Here is a 24,374-nt window from a genome sequence, read left to right on the forward strand (position 1 = left end):
AGCACCATGGAGAGTTACGACACACCACCAGCATACTGATCACACCGCCGTCGTGTGCTGGTTTTAATCCTTGTTCGGCGATGACCGTTTCGTGTGTACACGCCACTTTGCTGATATTAACAGCAGATTTAGGTAATGCTAATGGGATTTTCTCCTCTAAACGAGGTTTGAATGGCCTGTTTGCATGTAATGAGGTCAGAAACTGAAAATCTCCCTGTTAGTGTTCAGATTTTCTTTTCTGCTATCAAGATCGCAGACATTTTTACTTTAACTATGATTCAGGTATATAGAGAACAGGGATTTTTTTAATTAATCGAAGGCAAGCGTCTGGTGGCCGGGCCTGTCCCCATGGGGCCCGGCCGGGCACAGCCCGAAAAGGCAACATGGGTTCCCCTTCCCATGGGCTCACCACCTGTGGGAGGGGCCAAAGGGGTCGGGTGCGTAGAGAGTTGGGCGGCAGCCGAAGGCGGGGGCCTTGGCGGTCCAACCCCCAGCTGCAGAAGCTAACTCTTGGGACATGGAATGTCACCTCTCTGGCAGGGAAGGAGCCTGAGCTGGTGGGTGAGGCAGAGAAGTTCCGACTAGATATAGTCGGACTCTCCTCCACACACAGCTTGGGTTCTGGTACCACTCCTCTCGAGAGGGGTTGGACTCTCTTCCATTCTGGAGTTGCCCACGGTGAGAGGCGCCGAGTAGGTGTGGGCATACTTATTGCCCCCCGGCTTGGTGCCTGTACGTTGGGGTTTACCCCCGTAGACGAGAGGGTAGCCTCCCTCCGCCTTCGGGTGGGGGGACGGGCTCTGACTGTTGTTTGCGCTTATGCACCGAACAGCAGCTCAGAATACCCACCCTTTTTGGAGTCCTTGGAGGGTGTGCTGGAAAGCGCCCCCTCTGGGGACTCCCTCGTTCTACTGGGGGACTTCAACGCTCACGTGGGCAATGACAGTGAGACCTGGAGGGGCGTGATTGGGAGGAACGGCCCCCCCGATCAGAACCCGAGTGGTGTTCTGTTATTGGACTTCTGTGCTCGTCACGGTTTGTCCATAACGAACACATGTTCAAACATAGGGGTGTCCACATGTGCACTTGGCACCAGGACACCCGAGGCCGCAGTTCAATGATCGACTTTGTAATCGTGTCATCGGACTTGCGGCCACATGTTTTGGACACTCGGGTGAAGAGAGGGGCGGAGCTGTCAACTGATCACCACCTGGTGGTGTGTTGGCTCCGATGGTGGGGGAAGTTGCTGGCCAGACCTGGCAGGCCCAAACGTATTGTGAGGGTCTGCTGGGAATGTCTGGCAGAATCCCCTGTCAGAAAGAGTTTCAACACCCACCTCCGGCAGAACTTCTCCCTTGTCCCGGGGGAGGTGAGGGACATTGAGTCCGAGTGGGCCATGTTCCGCACCTCCATTGTTGAGGCGGCCGATTGGAGCTGTGGCCGTAAGGTGGTTGGTGCCTGTCGTGGCGGCAATCCCCGAACCCGCTGGTGAACACCAGCGGTAAGGGATGCCGTCAAGCTGAAGAAGGAGGCCTATCAGGCCTTTTTGGCCTGTGGGACTCCGGAGGCAGCTGACAGGTACCGGCTGGCCAAGCGGACTGCGGCTTCGGCGGTCGCCGAGGCAAAAACTCGGACATGGGAGGAGTTCGGCGAGGCCATGGAAAACGACTTCCGGACAGCTTCGAGGAAATTCTGGTCCACCATCCGGCATCTGAGGAGAGGAAAGCAGTGCACCATTAACACTGTGTATAGTGAAGATGGTGTACTTCTGACCTCGACTCGGGACGTCGTGAGTAGGTGGGGAGAATACTTCGAAGCCCTCCTCAATTCCACCGACACGCCTTCCTTTGAGGGAGCAGAGTCTGGGGACTCTGAGGTGGGCTCTTCGATCTCTGGGGTTGAAGTCACTGAGGCGGTTGGTAAGCTCCTCGGTGGCAAGGCCCCAGGGGTAGATGAGATCCGCCCGGAGTTCCTAAAGGCTCTGGATGTTGTGGGGCTGTCATGGCTGACACGCCTCTACAACATTGCGTGGACATCGGGGACAGTGCCTCTGGATTGGCAGACCTGGGTGGTGGTCCCCCTTTTTAAAAAGGGGGACAGGAGGGTGTGTTCCAATTATAGAGGGATCACACTCCTCAGCCTCCCCTGTAAAGTCTATTCAGGGGTGCTGGAGAGGAGGGTCCGTCGGGAAGTCGAATCTTGAATTCAGGAGGAGCAGTGTGGTTTTCGTCCCGGCCGTGGAACAGTGGACCAGCTCTACACCCTCGGCAGGGTCCTCGAGGGTGCATGGGAGTTCGCCCAACCAGTCCACATGTGTTTTGTGGATTTGGAGAAGGCGTTCGACCGTGTGCCTAGGGAAGTCCTGTGGAGGGTGCTCCGGGAGTACGGGGTACCGAGCCCCCTGGTAAGGGCTGTTCGGTCCCTGTACGACCGGTGCCAGAGTCTGGTTCGCATTGCCGGCAGTAAGTCGAATTCGTTCCCAGTGAGGATTGGACTCCGCCAAGGCTGCCCTTTGTCACCGATTCTGTTCATAATTTTTATGGAGGGAATTTCTAGGCGCAGCCGAAGCGTTGAGGGTGTCCGGTTTGGTGGCCTCAGCATACCATCTCTGCTTTTTGCAGATGATGTGGTGCTGTTGGCTTCATCAAGCCGTGACCTCCAACTCTCACTGGGGCAGTTCGCGGCCGAGTGTGAAGCGGTTGGGATGAAGATCAGCACCTCCAAATCCGAGACCATGGTCCTCAGCCGGAAAAGGGTGGAGTGCCCTCTCCGGGTCGGGGATGAGATCCTGCCCCAAGTGGAGGAGTTCAAGTATCTTGGGGTCTTGTTCACGAGTGAGGGTAGGAGGGAGCGGGAGATTGACAGGCGGATCGGTGCAGCGTCTGCAGTGATGCGGACTCTGCACCGGTCCGTTGTGGTGAAGAAGGAGCTGAGCCAAAAGGCGAAGCTCTCGATTTACCGGTCGATCTACGTTCCTACCCTCACCTATGGTCACGAGCTGTGGGTCGTGACCGAAAGAACAAGATCCCGGATACAAGCGGCCGAAATGAGTTTCCTCCACAGGGTGTCCGGGCTCTCCCTTAGAGATAGGGTGAGAAGCTCGGTCATCCGGGAGGGGCTTGGTGTTGAGCCGCTACTCCTCCGCGTTGAGAGGAGCCAGTTGAGGTGGCTCGGGCATTTGGTTCGGATGCCTCCTGGACGCCTCCCTGGAGAGGTGTTCCGGGCATGTCCCACCGGCAGGAGGCCCCGGGGTCGACTCAGGACACGCTGGAGAGACTATGTCGCTCGGCTGGCCTGGGAACGCCTTGGAATCCCGCCGCAGGAGCTGGCTGAAGTGGCTGGGGAGAGGGAAGTCTGGGCTTCCCTGCTAAAGCTGCTGCCCCCGCGACCCGACCCCGGACTAAGCGGAAGATAATGGATGGATGGATTTTTTTAATGCATTAATTTTAGAGCTGAAACGAATACTCGAGCAACTCGAGTTTAAAAACTGATCCGAGTAATTTTATTCACCTCGAGGAATCATTGAATTTTGCCAGCTCTAAGCATCACGTTTTGCCCGGACTACTTTTAATGCGGGACAACGCGCTGACGTCACGTGCGTAGAGGAAGAAGCAATAAAACAAAAACAAAACAAAAAACCTTATTACAGCCGACAGCCGCTACAAACTACGCCGACGTTGCTAAAAACTACACCCGCATGATGCTAGTGTGGTAGCAGTTCGTGTCCGATGCGTCTCATAGATATCGCATGCATTTAGAACTAGATGCGAAATGACAGACTCGGCCGCGTCTGGGCAGCTTTAGTAAACAGCCGCCATCTTTAAGCAGTAGACCTCTCAAGCGCTAATAAATATAACGTTACTGTCACTCGCACACTTAACGTTAGCACTTCGGAGGGCTAGGTTTCTATTTATTATGACCACTGTCAATGCGTGACTAACGTGTCTTACATACAGGCTTTATTTAATCTGTAAAAACACAGCACTGTAGAGTGATGAGGGTGTAAAATTAAAACATAATAAAGCTAACTGTTAGCTTTAGCTCAGTAGTCATTGCTGAATAAAACACCAAGTAGCACTGGTCCTTAATGTACAGCAGGTATCATACATTTATTTTGAACACTGCAAAAACTCAAAATCCTATCAGTACTTACAGTTTAGACTAACTTAAAACTTAACCAGAACTTAAAAATAGCTTGACAAAAGAAATTCAATTGAAACACGTGGGAAAAGAAATATGTTTTTTTAAATAAGATCTAGAAGTTTTTTGAGTGAAAGCAGTGAATTTTTTTTGTAGTCTCATCTGAGATGCAATTGTTGGCTGTTTTCAACAATGTACAACGAAAATAAAGACATCAATTGCTTGAAAATGGTTCAATATTGGATTAAATGTCTTTTTTTCTCATGTATATTTATAATTGCTCTTTACCTAAAAAAAAGTTTTTTCCGATTACTCGATTAATCGATAGAATTTTCAGTCGATTACTCGATTAATAAAATATTCGATAGCTGCAGCCCTATTTAATTTTTCTAAATTGTTTTCTGTTTGTTCTAAAATGTATAGGAATTTAAGTGATGGACAAAATACCGTGAACGCCCAATAGAACTTTACAAGAAGACAAAATCTGGCCTCTTACTGGCTACCAGAGAGAATGTTGACGGTTTTATTTTCATGCAACAATGGGCACTTCCACATTCCCTGTTGTTGTTCCTGAATGGTTGAATGCCCCTTTCCCCAGGAGATGGATGGGTCATCATAGGCTGTATAAAAGGCCACAAGTCTCAATGGAATACCCAGTTTTGTCTATTTTCTGCTCTGCGTATAGCTGGCGACCAGTCAAGGCCGAGGTGTAACCTAACTCCAGCTCACCCTTGACCCTAATGAGGATACTGAAGTGGACCTTTTGCTTTTTAAAGGAACAAGCAACTAAAACGAAGATTTGAAAGGCGATATTTTGTGTTTCATTTAACAACACATTCAGTGCTGGCCAAAAGTATTGGCACCGCTGGAATTCGGTCAGATAATGCTCAATTTCTCCCAGCAAATGATTGCAATTACAAATGCTTTGGTAGTAATACCTCTATCTATTTTGCTTGCAATGAAAAAACACAAAATAGAATGAAAAAAAATTAAATCGGTATCATTTTACACAAAACTAAAAAAATGGGCCGGTCAAAAGTATTGGCACCCTCAGCCTAATACTTGGTAGCACAACCTTTAGACAAAATAACTGCAAACAACCGCTTCCGGTATCCATCAATGAGTTTCTTTCAATGCTCTGCTGGAATTTTAGACCATTCTTCTTTGGCCAACTGCTCCAGGTCTCTGAGGTTTGGAGGGGGGCTTCTCCATTTGCTGGCCACTTTAAAAGTCTCCTCTGCTTTCTCTCAAACCGTTTTCTAGTGCTTTTTGAAGTGTGTTTTGGGTCATTGTCCTGCTGGAAGACCCATGATCTCTGAGGGAGACCCGGCTTTCTCACACTAGGCCCTGTATCATGCAACAAAATTTGTTGGTAGTCATTTCAGTTAATAATGCCATGCACACGGTCAAGCAGTCCAGTGCCAGAGGCAGCAAAGCAACCCCAAAACATCAGGGAACCTCTGCCATGTTTGACTGTGGGGACTGTGTTCTTTTTTTGGAAGGCCTTGTTTTTTCCCTGTAAACTCTATGTTGATACCTTTTCCCAAAAAGCTCTACTTTTGTCTTATCTGACCAGAGAACATTCTTCCAAAACGGTTTTGGCTTTCTCAGTTAAGTTTTGGCAAACTCCAGCCTGGTTTTTTTATGTCTCTGGGTGAGAAGGGGGGTCTTCCTGGGTATCCTACCATAGAGCCCCTTATATTCAGACGCCGAAGAATAGTACGGGTTGACACTGTAGTACCTTCGGACTGCAGGACAGCTTGAACTTGTTTGGATGTTAGTCGAGGTTCTTTATCCGTCATCCACACAATCTTTCGTTGAAATCTCTCGACAATTTTTCTTTTCCGTCCACATCTAGTGAGGTTAGCCAGAGTGCCATGGGCTTTACACTTATTGATGACACCGCACACGGTAGCCACAGGAACATTCAGGTCTTTGGAGATGGACTTGTAGCCTTGAGATTGCCCATGCTTCCTCACAATTTTGCTTTCCCAAGTCCTCAGACAGTTCTTTGGTCTTCTTTCTTTTCTCCATGCTCAATGTGGTACACATAAGGACACAGTAAAGAGGTTGAGTGAACTTTAATCCATTTTAATTGGCTGCAAGTGTGATTTTGTTATTGTCACCACCTATTATGTGCCACGGCTAAGTAACAGGTGCTGTTAATTACACAAATTAGAGAAGCATTACATGATTTTTCAAAGGGTGCCAATACTTTTGTATGGACCATTTTTGGAGTTTTGTGTAAAATGATAATGATTTATTATTAATTTTAAAAAAAATCTTTTTTGGGGGTTTTGTCATTGCAAGCAAAATAAATGACGGTATTGCTACCAAAGCATTTGTAATTGCAATCATTTTCTGGGCAGTGTTGAGCATTGTCATATTACTTTTGGCCAGCACTGTACTCAGTCTATATTTTTTGTATACCACACACTGCCTAATGTCCAAAGCAGAAGAAGAACCAGTTAAAAGTGGAATCACACTTTTATTCTGTAAGGAGTTAAATGCAGGTAGTTCCCGGTTTACAAACGAGTTCCGTTCCAACGCTGGCAACGTAACCCGAATTTCCATTTAAGTACCCTGAATCTCAAAATAACTGTTAAAAAACATTACACGTCATATTGATAAAATAAAATAAAAAAAATAAGATATTTCTTCCCTCCTTTAACATCGATCACACCATAGTTCTTCTTACAACTCACATTTATTTATTTGTCACCGTCAAACCATCAACACACATTTAGAAAATACCATCATGACAGAGCGTACAATAATGCTATAAAGTAAATCAGTAGAGACATATTTGCTTACAAAAGCATACCTCAATGGCTGCACAATAATACTTAGGGAAATAAGGTACATATCTTAGGCAATTCAACAAGGAAAACGGCAGCTATTAGTGACACCGGTCCAGCAGTGAAAATGAACGCTGCTCAATAAGCTAGCAGGCTAATAGCGAGCTAACGGGGGGCATCGGCGAGCCTGCGCCGTTTACCCTTTCGCTGCCTCTGTAATGTTAACTGGCGTTCACCCCCGTTTCCCAAAGTGAAAGCAACACTCCAAACTAACAGAAAGTAGCGCTGGCGTCACGTCAAACAAGTCCGAGTGCAACAAAGGAAAGCGGACCGCACATATAGTACAATGAAATACCAGATATGCATAATAAATAGAGATCAACCATTTAGATTTAATAAATAACAAAAAAATTAAATGACAATGGAGACTACCTGTATGATGATTAAATCTTATTCTGTAATTCACATATTCAATCAACAGGTAAAACCATAAAACCACATATTACCCACTGTACAGTATCTATATACTGTATTTATATATACTATTTATTTTGTTGGTAGATATCGCAGCAATACAATCAATGGCATACATGTAATGTATAATATTGTGTTTTGTTAACATGGTAATCATATGCATTAATATGATTGGTTACACAAAAAAATGCTTATTTGGTAGGTGGTCACAACTCAAAGAAACAAACATTTCAATTCATTTCTATTGAGTAATGTTGCCATGGCAACCGCCGGTAATGTCCAACCGGGATTTACCTGTCAGTACCTTAAAAACTAATTACATTACTAAGCATATCCATATTAATATGTGTGCCAAATTAAAAAAAAAAAAAAATACTTGAATACAGCGTTCCTCATTTTTCGCAGTTAATGTAGACCAGAACCCACCGCGATAAGTGAAAAACCTCAAAGTAGCGCACCCCCCCCAAAAGAAAAACAAAACATTTTTTTCTTTGTGATCAATGTATCTATTCAGACTTTTGGAAAAAGATACATATAAGACATGTTTTTTCCCTATTTTCCCCAAAGTATAATAAAAAAATAAATAAAAAAGAAACGTGTATATATATATATATATATATATATATATGTATATATATAATTTTAATTTATTTTTTATTTTTATATTATATTTTTATTTATATATATATATTTTAAATTTTATATATATTTAATATATTATATATATACAGTATATATATATAATATATATATATATATATATTTGTTTAATAACGAAAATATGTTAATAAATAAATAAGAATAAATAATAATTTAATAATAATTGATAACATTTTTTTAAGCACTTAAAATGTAATAATTATGATAAGTTTTAAACACTTACTGTCCCACCAAATTATTTTTAAACAAGAATTAAGTAGTAGTAGAAAAATGCTTGGCTTCATTAAATGCTTCACTGAGTGAGTCTAGTCAAATCCGCTCGGCGCTGCTCACTTGCACACAATGAGCTGCCACAGCAACTGTTTAAGTTGAACGATGATTGACGCATGCGGCGCTTCAGAAGTTTGTGACTCTGGCAAAATCGAACACATTCATCTGTTAATCATTGTTAACTTTAATAAACAACACAGTGCACGTGCACTGCCTGCCTTACGAACAAAGAGCAGGGAGAGAGGGAGCGAGAGGAAGACTGCATGATCGGGGACAGCTCGTCTGTATTTATTTTCTTTAATTAAGAAAAAATCTGCGATAGACTGAGGGCGCAAAGTTTGAAGCGGGAAGTAGCGAAAGATCACTGTAGTTTTCATATTATCGCAAAACTTGAAAACTAAGGCATATAAAGACTCATTGCATGGAAACAGCCATTGAAGATGAAGATGCAATTTTCAATGTGACCCTTCTTTTAGACCCCCAATCTTTTAGTGTAAAACCAACCAAACACTGAAGGTGAGAACTTAAATTGTTACTTAGGAAAAGGTAAACTACAAAAAAGTCACTTTTGGTGTAGTGCTCCTTTAATACGAATTAATTATTAATGTATTTTCTTCTCTTCTACTGCATTTTCCACCCTCACCGTTCTATCCCCCATCATCCTCACATGTCAGCCATGTCCCGGGCCGCCATGCCATTCGGACTGTTACGCAGGGAACTGGCATGCGAGGGTTACCCCATTGAACTTCGCTGCCCTGGGAGTGACGTGGTGATGGTGGAGACCGCCAACTACGGCCGCACCGATGACAAGATTTGTGACGCAGAGCCCTTCCAGATGGAGAATACACAGTGTTACCTTCCCGATGCACTGAAGATAATGTCTCAGAGGTGTGTGCATGTGCTTGGTCCACTAATTTGTGTCTTTCATGAAAGATGCAAATCACTTCGCTGCCATGATTGGATACAGATCAGTCAACTGAAGCATCTGAACATGCCGCCTGACGAAACATTACACCCAACAAATGCTTTTGTCGTGTGTTTGTGTGTGTACAAGTGCAATAATCACTACGGCTAAATCTGGCTGCACCATTAGCTGTGTACTCAGCAGTGTTTCCTCGAAGAACAAATCAATATTCAGGGCGAGGAGACAAACGGACAGGCCTTTGCTTCTCCTTTCCTGTAAATTAATCACTCTCCTTCTTTCTCTTCCAACTCCATCCATCATCCTGTTGTGCAGGTGTAACAACAGGACGCAGTGTGTGGTGGTGGCAGGGGTGGACGTTTTCCCAGACCCTTGTCCCGGAACATACAAATACCTGGAGATTCAATACGAATGTGTCCCTTATAGTGAGTATACAATTTGTATTACGTTATATTTACGTATTAAGGCTGTTTCCATTGAATCTTCCTGTAATTGATTATACTGTCGATTAGTCCATCGAATAGTTGATTAACGGCCCCTTCTCCTTTCTCACACACACCCACCCACACATTGCCCACTCAACCGGTATTCCTCACTAGCATATTTTGGAGTAAAATGATTCCTGTCTTAGAAGTCGGTCTGCAAAATGTTTTCCCACACAAACAGTTCTTGCAGATACCTGCATTAATTTTCTTTGGTGCCATTGCTGTAATGCCTGCTGGTAAGGAAAATTTAAATCAGTTTACAGTGGGGCAAATAAGTATTTAGTCAACCACCAATTGCGCAAGTTCACCTATTTGAATAGATTAGAGAGGCCTGTAATTGTCAACATGCGTAAATCTCAACCATGAGAGACAGAATGTGGAAAAAAAAACTAAAAAAAATAATTTATTTCCAAATTAGAGTGGAAAATAAGTATTTGGTCACCTACAAACACGCAAGATTTCTGGCTGTCAAAGAGGTCTAACTTCTTCTAACGAGGTCTAATGAGGATCCACTCGTTACCTGTATTAATGGAACCTGTTTTAACTCATTATCAGTATAAAAGACACCTGTCCACAACCTCAGTCAGTCACACTCCAAACTCCACTATGGCCAAAACCAAAGAACTGTCGAAGGACACCTGAGACAAAATAGTAGACCTGCACCAGGCTGGGAAGACTGAATCTGCAATAGGTAAAATGATTGGTGTAAAGAAATCAACTGTGGGAGCAATTATTAGAAAAATGAAAGACATACAAGACAACTGATAATCTCCCTCGATCTGGGGCTCCATGCAAGATTTCACCCATTGGTGTCAAAATCATAACAAGAACCGTGAGCAGAAATCCCAGAACCACACGGGGGGACCTAGTGAATGACCTACAGAGAGCTGGGACAACAGTAACAAAGGCTACTATCAGTAACACAATGCGCCGCCAGAATGTGTTATGGTCAGATGAAACCAAAATAGAACTTTTTGGTAGAAACACAGGTTCTCGTGTTTGGAGGAGAAAGAATACTGAATTGCATCTGAACAACACCATACCTACTGTGAAGCATGGGGGTGGAAACATCATGCTTTGGGGCTGTTTTTCTGCAAAGGGACCAGGATGACTGATCTGTTTAAAGGAAAGAATGAATGGGGCCATGTATCGAGAGATTTTGAGTGAAAATCTCCTTCCATCAGCAAGGGCATTGAAGATGAGACGTGGCTGGGTCTTTCAGCATGACAATGATCCCAAACACACAGCCAGGGCAACAAAGGAGTGGCTTCGTGAGAAGCATTTCAAGGTCCTGGAGTGGCCTAGCCAGTCTCCAGATCTCAACCCCATAGAAAATCTGTGGAGGGAGTTGAAAGTCCGTGTTGCCCAACGGCAGCGCCAAACCATCACTGCTCTAGAGGAGATCTGCATGGAGGAATAGGCCAAAATACCAGCAACCGTGTGTGAAAAAAGTTACAGAAAACGTTTGGCCTCCATTATTGCCAACAAAGGATACAGTATATAACAAAGTGTTGAGATGAACTTTTGGTATTGACCAAATACTTATTTTCCACCATGATTTGCAAATACATTCTTTAAAAATCAAACAATGTGATCTTCTGTTTTTTTTTCCTACATTCTGTCTCTCATGGTTGAGGTTTAACCATGTTGACAATTACAGGCCTCTAATATTTTCAATTGGGAGAACTTGCACAATTAGTGGTTGACTAAATACTTATTTGCCCCACTGTATATTAGGGGTGTTAATCACCAATTTCATGGCAATTCAATATCGATTCTTTGGACGCCATTACCATATTTGCTAAGTTACAGTCAGCCATGATTCGATTCAAGGGCCTTTAATAGATGTAATAAAATTGTCAACACTTTATTTGAACTTGGTGTCATAAGACTGTCATAAGTGTTATGGCAAGGTAGGCGAAGCCAATGGGGACCAAAGTGCAACCATGAAACGGATTTACAGTGAAGTGAAAGGATTTTATTGAGCAAAGGCAAGGTGTTGAGCGGCTGGCGGGTTAATTGTTCAATCGCTGCTTCTGTGGCTTCAACGGCTTTGCTAGGTGGGTGTTCTGATGGCAAAAATAGAAACAAGGTAACACTTCAAAAGCCAATAGTTCACAAAAAGATCTAAGCTTAGTCGACCAAAGTATTGCTTGTAGCAGGCACAATCACGTGGCACCTGCTTGCTGCCCAGGCCGGTCCTTAAATGCATTGGTGATCGCTGATGAGCTGCAGGCGCACTCCCAGGTCTGCAACATAAACATGTCTTTTGTTAATTATGAATGAGAATGAGAGCACTGTTGATATTTCAAAAAACGAACAGCAAAAGCAAAATGAACAGGAAAGACTATATGAGACGAGACGAGAGTATGACAAAACTGGTATTCTGCCAAAATGTGCTATACCGGCGAAACGTCCTACAAGAGGCAAATTTGACACCCAAAGTACTCCCGTGCGCTTTGAGCTTGTTTTGTTTAGATGCATACAGACAGAACATACTAAAGATGCATTAAGAAAATACTTAAATGTAAATAAGGGTGGTTTAAACACGCTACGCGACTAATGTGGTCAACAGGACAATAATCTAGTTTAAAGCTACCACAAGAACACACAATGCTTAAAAGTATGACAGGGAAACACATGCAAAAAGTATTTTAAGGCAATGAAAAGGTAATGAAAGACTCAACAAAAACACAAATAGTAATTACTTGCTGCTTTTAACCGATGTGCGCATGTGTTAGACGTCTCGTTGCGTAGAAGGAATTTCAGAAGACCGGTAGTGTTTGACTAGTGAGTGACAAATCACGTCATCACCCCGAGCGTCCATTGCACGCATAAAACATGGCACCCTCCATAGGTCAAAACATGTACTAAATATTATAGATTTTTTAATCAATGGCAATATTTTATGTGTTTCTAATAACATATTTTAGTAAAAGAAAACAATTGTGGCTTATATTAAGTCTTTAAGTCTGAGGTTTTTTAATGATGATACGATTTTAATTCTCGGGACAATGATATAATATTTGCAGGTGTTTTCACATCTGCCATGATTTGATTCAATAAACAGGCATTCAAATAATGTATCAATCCAGATTGGAGTATTGATACACCCCTAATATATAGGCACACATACAGTCCTGCTCACCATTACTGTCATCCATGATGTTTAAGTACATAATGTTGAATATCTTCTGAAAAATAAATCATCAAGTGTTTCTATTTCCTTTCTTAAAATACTGATCTTAAAAGAAAAGTTCTTGGTTATATAGTAGTCCTTCTCAAAAAATTAGCATATTGTGATAAAGTTTATTATTTTCTGCAATGTACTGATGAACATTAGACTTTCATATATTTTAGATTCATTACACACAACTGAAGTAGTTCAAGCCTTTAATTGTTTTAATATTGATGATTTTGGCAAAAAAGTCAATAAAAAACAAAAATCCCTACCTCAAAAAATTAGCATATTTCATCCGACCACTACAAAAAAGTGTTTTTAATACAAAAAAAGTCAACCTTCAATTAATTATATCAGCGATGTACTCAATTTTTGGTCGGGAATCCTTTTGCAGAAATGACTGCTTCAATGCGGCGTGGAGGCAATCAGTCTGTGGCACTGCTGAGGTGTTATGGAGGCCCAGGATGCTTCAATAGCGGCCTTAAGCTCATCCACAGTGTTGGGTCTGGTGTCTCTAAACTTCCTCTTCACAATATCCCACAGATTCTCTATGGGGCTCAGGTCAGGAGAGTTGGCAGGCCAATTGAGCACAATAATGCCATGGTCAGTTAGCCATTTACCAGTGGTTTTGGCACTGTGAGCAGGTGCCAGGTCATGCTGAAAAATGAAATCTTCATCTCCATAAAGATTTTCAGCAGATGGAAGCGTGAAGTGCTCCAAAATCTCCTCATAGCTAGCTCTGCCCTTGATAAAACACAGTAGACCTTGAAACAGCACTCTGGGAACAGCCTATTCGCTCAGAAATGTCTTTCTATGTCTTAGCCTCTTGCTTGAGGGTGTCAATGATGGCCTTCTGGACTGTAGTCAGGTCGGAAGTCTTGCCCATGATTGTGGTTTTGAGCAATGAACCAGGCTGGGAGTTTTTAAAAGCCTCAGGAATCTTTCGCAGGGGTTTTGAATTAATTTGGTTATTCAGATGATTAGGTTAATAGCTTCTTTAGAGTACCTTTTCATAATATGCTAATTTTTTGAGATAGGGATTTTTGTTTTTTCTTGACTTTTTTGCCAAAATCATCAATATTAAAACAATAAAAGGCTTGAACTACTTCAATTGTGTGTAATGAATCTAAAATATATGAAAGTCTAATATTTATCAGTACATTACAGAAAATAATGAAATTCATCACAATATGCTAATTTTTTTAGAAGGACTAGTATATATTTGATACATTTCCATTTCTGAAGATATTGAAGAGATTTTGCAGACTGTACATATTACATATTTTGTTTCAGTTCATTCTATCTTGAGATATTTTAGGCAGTTTTCATGTATATATAAATATATATACCGTATTTTCTGCACTATGAGGCGCACCTAAAAGTCTTGAATTTTCTCAAAAGCCTTATGCAGTGGTACCTCCACATACAATCACTTCGACACACAAGCTTTTCGACATCTGATGTAAAATTTGACTTGCAATTTGTTTCTACATCCGACGACATGCTCGAAATACGATGATTTATGACAGCACCGAAGTTTCTTCCTTTTCCTGCAAGACGGACGCACGGTGGATTTTCTAGGGTTCCAAGAATGTTAGTGCAGGTGGTAAAAAAAGGAAAAAGGCCATTGAAATGAAGATGGAAATGATTGAAAAATATGAGCGTGGTGTGAACGTCCGTGAACTGGCTCAACAGTACGGCCGTAGAATGTCTACGATCTCGACACGGTTCTCCTCCTACCTCCATTCGCCATTCTTTATAAGTTACGTTAACAATTATTATGATTGTAACATCGCCAAAAAAACGCCAGCTTTGTCAGATTTTCAATCATTTATTTCAGAACTTGTGCAACACAACATGCCTACTGTCCACCGCAGCTGAACATGAAAAGTGAAAGTAAAAAGTCCTCTTTTTCAGTAAAGTCATCCACGCGGTGCGTTCAGATACACCACACAAAACACATCTGCCACATTGCAACCCGATTCATTAATTTATTACTATTATTAATAATTTATTAGTTTTGCTCTGTGTAATTGCTATTTCATATAGTACCAGCAGTAGGTTTTCGGGTTGTGAAACAAATGAATGGAATTATTAATAATGTACTCTCATGGGAAAATCCTGCTCGACATACGACCATTTCGACTTAAAAACAAGGTCCTGGAACGATTTAACTTTGTATGTAGAGGTATCACTGTAAATGAATCACTATTGAGCCACAATAGGTCTCACAGCAACTGGGAGCGCAGCTCCATCTAATGGATGCATAAATTAACCCCGGCCTCTATTGTAGCGTCTATTCTATACGCCTTATAATGCAGAGTGCGTCAGTAGGGCAAATAAGTATTTAGTCAACCACCAATTGTGCAAGTTCTCCCACTTGAAAAGATTAGAGAGGCCTGTAATTGTCAACATGGGTAAACCTCAACCATGAAAGACAGAATAGGGACAAAAACCCCCAAAAAATCAGTTTGATTTTTAAAGAATTTATTTCCAAATTAGAGTCGAAGAAAGTATTTGGTCACCTACAAAGAAGCAAGATTTCTGGCTGTCAAAGAGGTGTAACTTCTTCTAACGAGGTCTAACGAGGCTCCACTCGTTACCTGTATTAATGGCACCTGTTTTAACTCATTATCGGTATAAAGGACACCTGTCCACAACCTCAGTCAGTCGCACTCCAAACTCCACGATGGCCAAGACCAAAGAGCTGTTGAAGGACACCAGAGACAAAATTGTAGACCTGCACCAGGCTGGGAAGACTGAATCTGCAATAGGTAAAACGGTTGGTGTAAAGAAATCAACTGTGAGAGCAATTTTTAGAAAATGGAAGACATACAAGACCACTGATAATCTCCCTCGATCTGGGGCTCCATGCAAGATCTCACCGCGTGGTGTCAAAATGATAACAAGAACGGTGAACAAAAATCCCAGAACCACATGGGGGGACCTAGTGAATGACCTACAGAGAGCTGGGACCACAGTAACAAAGGCTACTATCAGTAACACAATGCACCACTAGGGACTCAAATCTTGCGCTGCCAGACATGTCCCCTGCTGACGAAAGTACACGTCCAGGCCTGTCTGCAGTTCGCTAGAGAGCATTTGGATGATCCAGAAGAGGACTGGGAGAATGTGTTATGGTCAGATGAAACCAAAATAGAACTTTTTGGTAGAAACACAGGTCCTCGTGTTTGGAGGAGATAGAATACTGAATTGCATCGGAAGAACACCATACCCACTTGAAGCATGGGGGTGGAAACATTATTCTTTGGGGCTGTTTTTCTGCAAAGGGACCAGGACGACTGATCTGTGTAAAGGAAAGAATGAATGGGGCTGTGTATCGACAGATTTTGAGTGAAAATCTCCTTCCATCAGCAAGGGCATTGAAGATGAGACGTGGCTGGGTCTTTCAGCATGACAATGATCCCAAACACACAGCCAGGGCAACAAAGGAGTGGCTTCGTGAGAAGCATTTCAAGGTCCTGGAGTGGCCTAGCCAGTCTCCAGATCTCAACCCCATAGAAAATCTGTGGAGGGAGTTGAAAGTCCGTGTTGCCCAACGACAGCCCCAAAACATCACTGCTCTAGAGGAGATCTGCATGGAGGAATTGGCCATAATACCAGCAGCAGTGTGTGAAAAGCTTGTGAAGAGTTACAGAAAACGTTTGGCCTCCGTTATTGCCAACAAAGGGTACATAAGAAAGTATTCAGATGAACTTTTGGTGTTGACAAAATACTTATTTTCCACCATGATTTGCAAATAAATTCTTTAAAAATCAAACAATGTGATTTTCTGTTTTTTTCCACATTCTGTCTCTCATGGTTGAGGTTTACCCATGTTGACAATTACAGGTCTCTAATCTTTTCAAATAGGAGAACTTGCACAATTGGACTAAATACTTATTTGCCCCACTGTATGAACATTTTTTAATAATAGGCCATTCATTGAAGATGCGCCTTTTAATGTAGTGTGCCTTATAGTGACGAAAATACGGTGTATATATATTGTATTCCTTTTTTTAATGGAAGCATAGCAGTATCCACTATTTTCAAATCAATGGATGATTAATGTACAATAGTAGTTGATCCAATGGGTCAAGCCTAATTGATTACTTGACTGCTTAAGAGGTGTATTAATACACTTTGATATTGTGTATACGCTTTTTGTCAAGGCATGTTTCACAGATGTAGTATATAACCTCTTAATCCCTGTGATGCTTTCTCTCCTCAGTGAGTGTATGTGCATGCCTGAAATACAATCAAAAAGTTGAAGGCACAAGCTAGATAACTGTATTTGCATACTGTATGTCTCTTGTGTGTTTGTTTGTGTGTGTGCGTGCGTGCGTGTGTGCGTGCTTGGTGCAAGCGAGAGGGGCTCAAGTGCATCTGCGTGCGCATGTGTGTTTTTTTCCAGAGTCACAGCAAGACCAGGAGTTGCTCTCTTTTCTCCACAGGAATTCCACTAAGGGATTGGGCAAAGGGGAGGAGTGGGTGGGGTGATGTCGAGAGAGACGGAAAGTGGTGATGAAGGGAGGCGGGCGGGGCTGAGGGTTTGGGTACTGTAATACTACGTGAGAATGGAACTCATAATCTGTGCAATTCTTTCCTTTCTTTTTTTCTTCTGTCTTTTTCTCGCTTGCATTCTTGCTTCTTTCATTTCTTCTTTTCTTTCCCCCTCTGATTTCTCTTTCTTTCTCTCCCTCTTTTTTTCCCTATGCTTGAGTAGAAGTGGACCAAAAAGGTAAAGACAATACATTGTAGCATCTTGATCTCCTTACCCACCCACGTCCCTATTTCTCTCTTCCTTCTCTTCTTCTCTCTTGGCATTTCTCTCTCTTCCTCCTACCCTAGGACGTTGTTTGTATTCATGCTGGATGTTGCCCCCCTTATTTTTTCGTTTTTTATTTTCATTTTTATTATTCTCCTTGATTATTTTTTACCCCATTTTTTCCCATCCTTCCTTGTATGGAAATCTGTGCTTTTTATCCAATAATGCAGGTTCTGCACATACTTTTCTCTCTTCTATACTTTTTGCTCTGTCTGTCCTGATGTCATTGCACACATGAACTCAACAGCTCAACACTTTTAAGATTTCTTTTCATTTTTCTCTTTCTTTCTTTCTTTCTTTCTTTCTTTCTTTCTTTCTTTCTTTCTTTCTTTCTTTCTTTCTTTCTTTCTTTCTTTCTTTCTTTCTTTCTTTCTTTCTTTCTTTCTTTCTTTCTTTCTTTCTTTCTTTCTTTCTTTCTTTCTTTTCCTTCCTTCCTTCCTTCTTCCCCTCCTTCCTTCCTCCCCTCCTTACTTCCATCCTCTTTATGCTTATTTCCCCTTTTCTTCCCCTATAGGCACAGCCCCTTATTTATCTTCATAGGAAAAATAAGACCAAATGTGTGTGATGCGTACTGTGGAAGCCCTGCTAATACTGTACATGGGTGTGCGTGCGCGTGTGTGTGTATGCATGCCTTCTTGCATGCCAGCGTGAGATTGTACAGTATACATACGTGTCCATATATTTTTTTTTTTGACATGTGGGTGGACCAATCTTTGTGCTCGATGTAAACTAACCTGCCCTCTCATTCACTTCAAGGCAAAATGTCGCCCCGCCCTGTGCGCCCCTGATTCTACCTCACACTGCACTAACCGACACGCCCACGCACCTATAACATACTCACACACCTTTCATTGCAGTGTCCCGTTATATTTTTCACCACACAAACATGGACACACACACACGCACAAAACACAGACAATCTCACTTTTAAGTCTTGTCTCTTGCTTGCCTTTTGAGATCAGCGCAGGTGTTCTAAAGCCCTTTGTGTCTCCTCTTCTTTGTCTTTCTTTAATCTCATTGCATCAACTGCATCCCTCTCAATCCAATTTTCATGCATTGATTCATTTCAACTCACAATCTTTCAATTCTCTCTCTCGCTCTCTTTCTCTATCTTGCCATTATCCATCCGTATCCCCTGTCCTCTCTCTCACATCCTTCTTTCTGACAACTCCCATCTCACAGTTTTCGTCTGTCCCGGATCACTGCTCAGCATCCAGCCACCTTCTTCTCAGCTGGAGGCAGAACATCAGTCAGGGGCATGGTGTAAGGACCCCCTGCAGGCTGGTGATAGACTATATGTCATGCCGTGGACACCGTACAGGACCGAAGTTCTGTACGAATATGCTTCATGGGACGACTACAGGCAGAACCGGGTCACCACTACCTATAAGTGAGTGTGTCCGATAATCCAAGACAATTTTAGTTTACATTTGCAGGTCTGGCTTTTGAGTAACTGTTTGCTTTCTATTTATAACTATTTACTTACTTAGTCATGGTACCCGTGGGTTATTAAAAGTATTAAAAAAGCATTGAATTTAGTTTTCCATTATTAAAGGTATTAAAAGTATTAAATTAGCTGTTGTAAGTCTGGAATCTGTTCACCGTGGTCTCATACCTGTCAACCCGAAGCCATTGGCAATCTTACAAATAGTGACGTATGCCCTTACAAATTGGTTGCTAATCTTACAACGTTGTAGATAGCGTGCAATATGAAACAAAAATAAAACTCAATTTTTAAAATAATATGAATTAATTGGTAATATTGTCACATAGAACCTGGTGCAATCAAAGAAGAATCAATAACTTCAACTACATCATGATTACTAAAATTTAACAGTGACTTTTTTTTATAATTGTATGTAGCACTTTTGGCAATTTCTATCATGTCTTTTGATGGCTGCACTTCAGCTCACAATTCAGTTTGACTTGAAGGTAGTTCATTAGTGTGTCTAATTATAAATTAAAAAGGTCAATTGATAAAATTAACTTACCGATGCAATCTTTGAGTCAGGGAACATTTCTTTTGATTATTCTGAGAAGTGATCAGTAATAGTTGCAGGCAAATTGTGTTCGGCAACAAACTGGCAGAATGACATCTCTGCTTTTGTCACTTTTCATTCTGCAGACTTCATTTTTATGACCAGTGTTGATAATTTTACTTTTAAAAAGTAATTAATTACCATTACAAATTACTTCTCCCAAAAAGTAATTGGGTTAGTCACTCAGTTACCTACCTGAAGGTAAGAGTAATTAGTTACTTGGCATAGTAACTGGTGTTACCTTTTTATTAGGGCTGTCAAACGATTAAAATTTTTAATCGAGTTAATTACAGCTTAAAAATTAATTAATCGTAATTAATCGCAATTCAAACCGTCTATAAAATATGCCATATTTTTCTGTAAATTATATATATATATTCTGTAAAATAAATTGTTGGAATGGAAAGATAAGACACAAGATGGATATATACATTCAACATATGGTACATAAGGACTGTAGTGGGCATTTCACTCTACTGTCATTTAAATCTGTCTATGCTGTCCTCACTCCGAAGCGTCTACTTTTTCCAAAGCTAGACAGCTAGTGAGCGACGCCTTAATAATTCTTCTTCCTTTTTCATCTGATTTATTAATAAAATGGCCTCAAACCATTGTCCTCTTTAGACCGTCGTAAAACTACAAAATAAAAGTACACAAGCATTGCATTAGCAACAGCGTTAGCTCAGCACGCTATACAAGTTCACTAAACATAAACAAAAAACGTCTCATACAAAAAATATAACATTTCGCTTACTAACATAATATGTACATTCTTTACAACAACCATACTTACGGACAAATCTTGTCCAAGGATCACATAAGCTCAACATTATCAGCCCGAGACGTCGTGCAGTCATAATGAACTGGTAAGAAAACAATAAACCATGTCGCAAAGCGACCACAAGAGTTCGCTTTTGGACAGCATAAAAAGCCTTGCTGTAAAACTTACCAAAAGGCAGAATGCTTTCTGAGCGGGACATGTGCGTTAATTGCGTCAAATATTTTAACGTGATTAATTTAAAAAATTAATTACCGCGCGTTAACGCGATAATTTTGACAGCCCTACTTTTTATGTTTATTTTTTCAAAAACAAAACAAAAAAACGTAGTAACCTTTGCTATGTTTGGAAGTTGTTTATTGCTGTGAATCAACTGTTAACGTTGTTAAAATTGCTACCGTTTTTGCATGAGTTCCCTTCTGTCTACTTTCGACATGTTAAAGTTTTAAGACTGTTTCATCATTTAAAGATATTTTCAAGTCAAGATTTTGCCGATTTAGGAGTATTTTAGATTAAAAAGTTACATAAGTTCGCTAGGAAGGTTCACTACAAGAGCCTTTCTGAGAAGTCTACTGCTCCAAAATGGCGGCTGTTTATCAACGCCGCCGGCTGTCATTTCGCATGTAGTTCTATATGCATTTGATATCTAGGCGTAGATTATAGGATGTCGGTTACGGACAGGAAATATTGGAGCCAGCTAGCCTAGCATCCAGTTTGCTACAGCGTCACAACACTCTTCTTTCTCAGTGTCTCTGACTTCTCTCGCTCCATTCAACACCAACAAGTAGTAACGCATCGAAACGCACATTGTCTCGGTGCCGAAACGGTGACCAAACCCGAACGGAGAAAAAAAAAAAACTAATGCACGAAAAACGTACAGATGTGGAACGTACGGCGTACACATTTAAAAATCAGTGCTCACTTTTACAAATTACGCGGAAACCGTACAACTTGACAGGTATGTGCTCTTAAATTTCAAGAACATCTCAGTGTAACCTAAATTATATCCGTGAAAAAGTTTTTTATTTTATTTTTTTTGAATCCATAACGAAGATGACGCATAGAATTTTTACGATGCACTGCACTACAAATCGAAATGCAACTCGTGCGTGCCAAACTACCACAACCGGCAAAACGGAGAATCCATCCTCTGCATCGGGAATGCGTCCGTTTGTCGGTGGAACGAAAACCCTGCAGGCAGAAGTATTGTGGATTCTGAACACCAAAACAGACCACCATTCATATATTTCAAATGAGTCCATTGGTGATCTGTTTCGGATATTACGTCATTTTTGGTCGGCATTGGCTGTCACAATGTTGGTCATATTGCGCTTTGTTCCAGAGGGAGCGTTCCCGATGTCGTAACTGTCTTTTGTAACGAATTTTCAGTTGGCAGAAAAAAAAAAACGCACATTTTCTTAATGTTTAAATAGTGTACATATTTTTATGATCATTATAAATGCATTTACATAATGAAATAACGCTGGAAAAGTTTGTTAAACATAATGTTGGTCAAATCGTGTTTTTTTTTCCTGGAGGGAGCATTCCCGACTTCGTAACTGCAGCCAATTTAAGCTCATCAAGGCTTTAAGATAGAGGTAAAATTGGGCCTAAAAAATCCAGCCCGACCCGACCTGATCCGCGGGTATTAAAGCCCGACTCGCGTTTTGTGTGACAACATTTGTGACGATGTCTGCATAACGAATTCTCAGTTGGCTGAAAAAAAACCCACACATTTTCTTAATGTTTAAATAGACTACATATTTTAATGATCATTATAAATTTATTTACACAACGAAATAACACTAGAAAATGTTAAATAATAAATCATTTAAATAAATTAAATAAAAAAATAATTTGTTGAATATTATTAAACAGATGCGGTTTTGCGAACTCGCAGAGGGGAAGATTAAAAAGGGCGTATAGGCATGCTCTGGCTCTGCAATGACCATACGGCGCCTTCTTTTTTTATCCAAATTATTTATTTTATAACAATTATTCCTTAGTTTATCATTCGTACATTGTTAATATATAGTTATTTCAAAGAGTTAGCGAGAAAGAACCCTGGCCCGGCTCGAAGTAATAACTGACATTTTAATTTTGGTCATGTTTTCAGTTTAATTTAGCTGTTTCCTGCTTGCTATGTTTATAATTGCGATGTTTGTTTACCGCTTTTCCTCATACTGCGAAGAGGGAGGAAGTTACATCGGCCGCCGCTATGATATTTAAGTCATCAGCTCTTAGTAATTGAGGTTAAATTTGATGTTCAGTGCTTTATTTATTTAATATGATTCAATATGAACTAAATAATAGGTGCGAGAAAAGTATTAATTTTCAGTTGAACTGGCATTAAAAAAGGTCTTAAAAGTCTTGAATTTAGATTTATCAATCCTGGGGGGACCCTGTTAGTTTGGCCTCAATGCCCTTTTCTAATTTTTTACTGTGCAGTGGTACCTTGACATACGATCGCGTCGGCATACGATTCTTTCGACATCTGACATAACATTTGACTGGTCATTTGTTTCGACATATCGTTTAATCGTTTATTTATTTTCCCTTCAGGCATGACAAATGTGAACAAACATACAGCATTTATATGTGTTTACAATTAATTCAACCCAAAAAGAAAAGGGCAGACGGGAGAAGCCGAAGCTTATTGAAACCCGCCCCCAGTATACCATATAGGACGTAGAAAATATCGAATAATAATTTTTGACACTCAGATTTCGTAGAGATCACAAGTTTTTTTTTTTTTTTTTTTTTTACCATCCCCTCTGATTGTTCATTTTCCCAATAGTCCATTGTAAATCGTGGCAATGTGCTCGTTATGTTGATTAGATCCAGTAGATTAGTTCATAATTCAGTGGTTAGTTTATTCAGTTGATTCGATCCAGAAGATAGGGAATAGCTGCGGACAGATGGCAGGCCGTGTCCGCCACCCCCCTTTTGTCGACTTAATCCTCGTCGCAGTTTTCATTCCTTGCTGCCTTCCGACGAACATTCATCTCAAGGTTGAGCAGCTTCGTAGTAAGTTGCATCGCCATTCCGGTTTTGGACTCAGGGCCTGGGGTACTGGCGTCGCTAGGTCCTTCTGACCACCTCATAGGGACCGTTCCAGCGTTCACTGTCCCACCTGGCACAATCTCCAATCCCCTGCAGAAGCCAGCAGCGCACCAAAAAGAAAACTTCCTCGATATCGTTCCACTTCGAGTGTGGTCGGACACAGCGGCCGCCATCTACCCCAGCTTTCCTCCACATATCCAGACTTTAAGGTGTTTTCCGGGCAGGTGTGTTGTCCAGATTCTGACCGCATTGTAGAGATCTTGGCCAGGGCACACAGTGGCCAATCGACCAGTTCCGTGTCGTTACAGAATTTGAAGTCAGTTGTCTGTGCATTTACATCCAACAGCTGATCTGTTCTTGTGAGTTCTGTTTGCACTGGCTTTGAGTCACCTTTGTTTTTTTTTATTTTTTTTTCCTCTTTTATTTTTGCCCTCCTTTGTTTTGGGTACACTCGGTTTTGTTTACAGGTTTGAGTTGCCACCCAGACATCATTTACCTTTTGTACAGTTCTTTTTATGTACAAGAGTTAGCTTGAGTCAGCAACATAATTATTTAATAAAGTTTGTTTATACCTCCTTTTAAAAACAGCCAATGACCCTGAGCTGGTCACTGCAGAATCTAGTTTGTTCCAAAGCTTTACACCAGAGTGAGGGACCGAATATGATTTTAGTGTTGTTCTAGCATAGTTAAGTTTAAACACATTTTTCTCCCCTCAAATCGTATTTCCATTTCCTAG

General features: G+C 41.3%; 1 protein-coding gene across 3 annotated transcripts in view; it reads left to right on the forward strand.

Annotated features, from left to right (window-relative positions):
- Nucleotides 1–24,374, forward strand: part of LOC130920773 (adhesion G protein-coupled receptor L1-like) — a 111,373-nt gene that overhangs the window by 43,089 nt on the left and 43,910 nt on the right. For 2 of the 3 annotated variants that reach the window (XM_057844222.1, XM_057844224.1), the window contains exons 3-6: nucleotides 9,017–9,230; nucleotides 9,580–9,689; nucleotides 17,657–17,671; nucleotides 18,941–19,148. In XM_057844222.1, coding sequence (XP_057700205.1) covers nucleotides 9,017–9,230; nucleotides 9,580–9,689; nucleotides 17,657–17,671; nucleotides 18,941–19,148 — 547 coding nt within the window. The remainder of the gene's footprint in view (nucleotides 1–9,016; nucleotides 9,231–9,579; nucleotides 9,690–17,656; nucleotides 17,672–18,940; nucleotides 19,149–24,374) is intronic. The other variant, XM_057844223.1, reaches the window with a different exon arrangement.

Source organism: Corythoichthys intestinalis, chromosome 8 (genome assembly GCF_030265065.1).
Source record: "Corythoichthys intestinalis isolate RoL2023-P3 chromosome 8, ASM3026506v1, whole genome shotgun sequence".
Lineage (NCBI taxonomy): Eukaryota > Metazoa > Chordata > Actinopteri > Syngnathiformes > Syngnathidae > Corythoichthys > Corythoichthys intestinalis.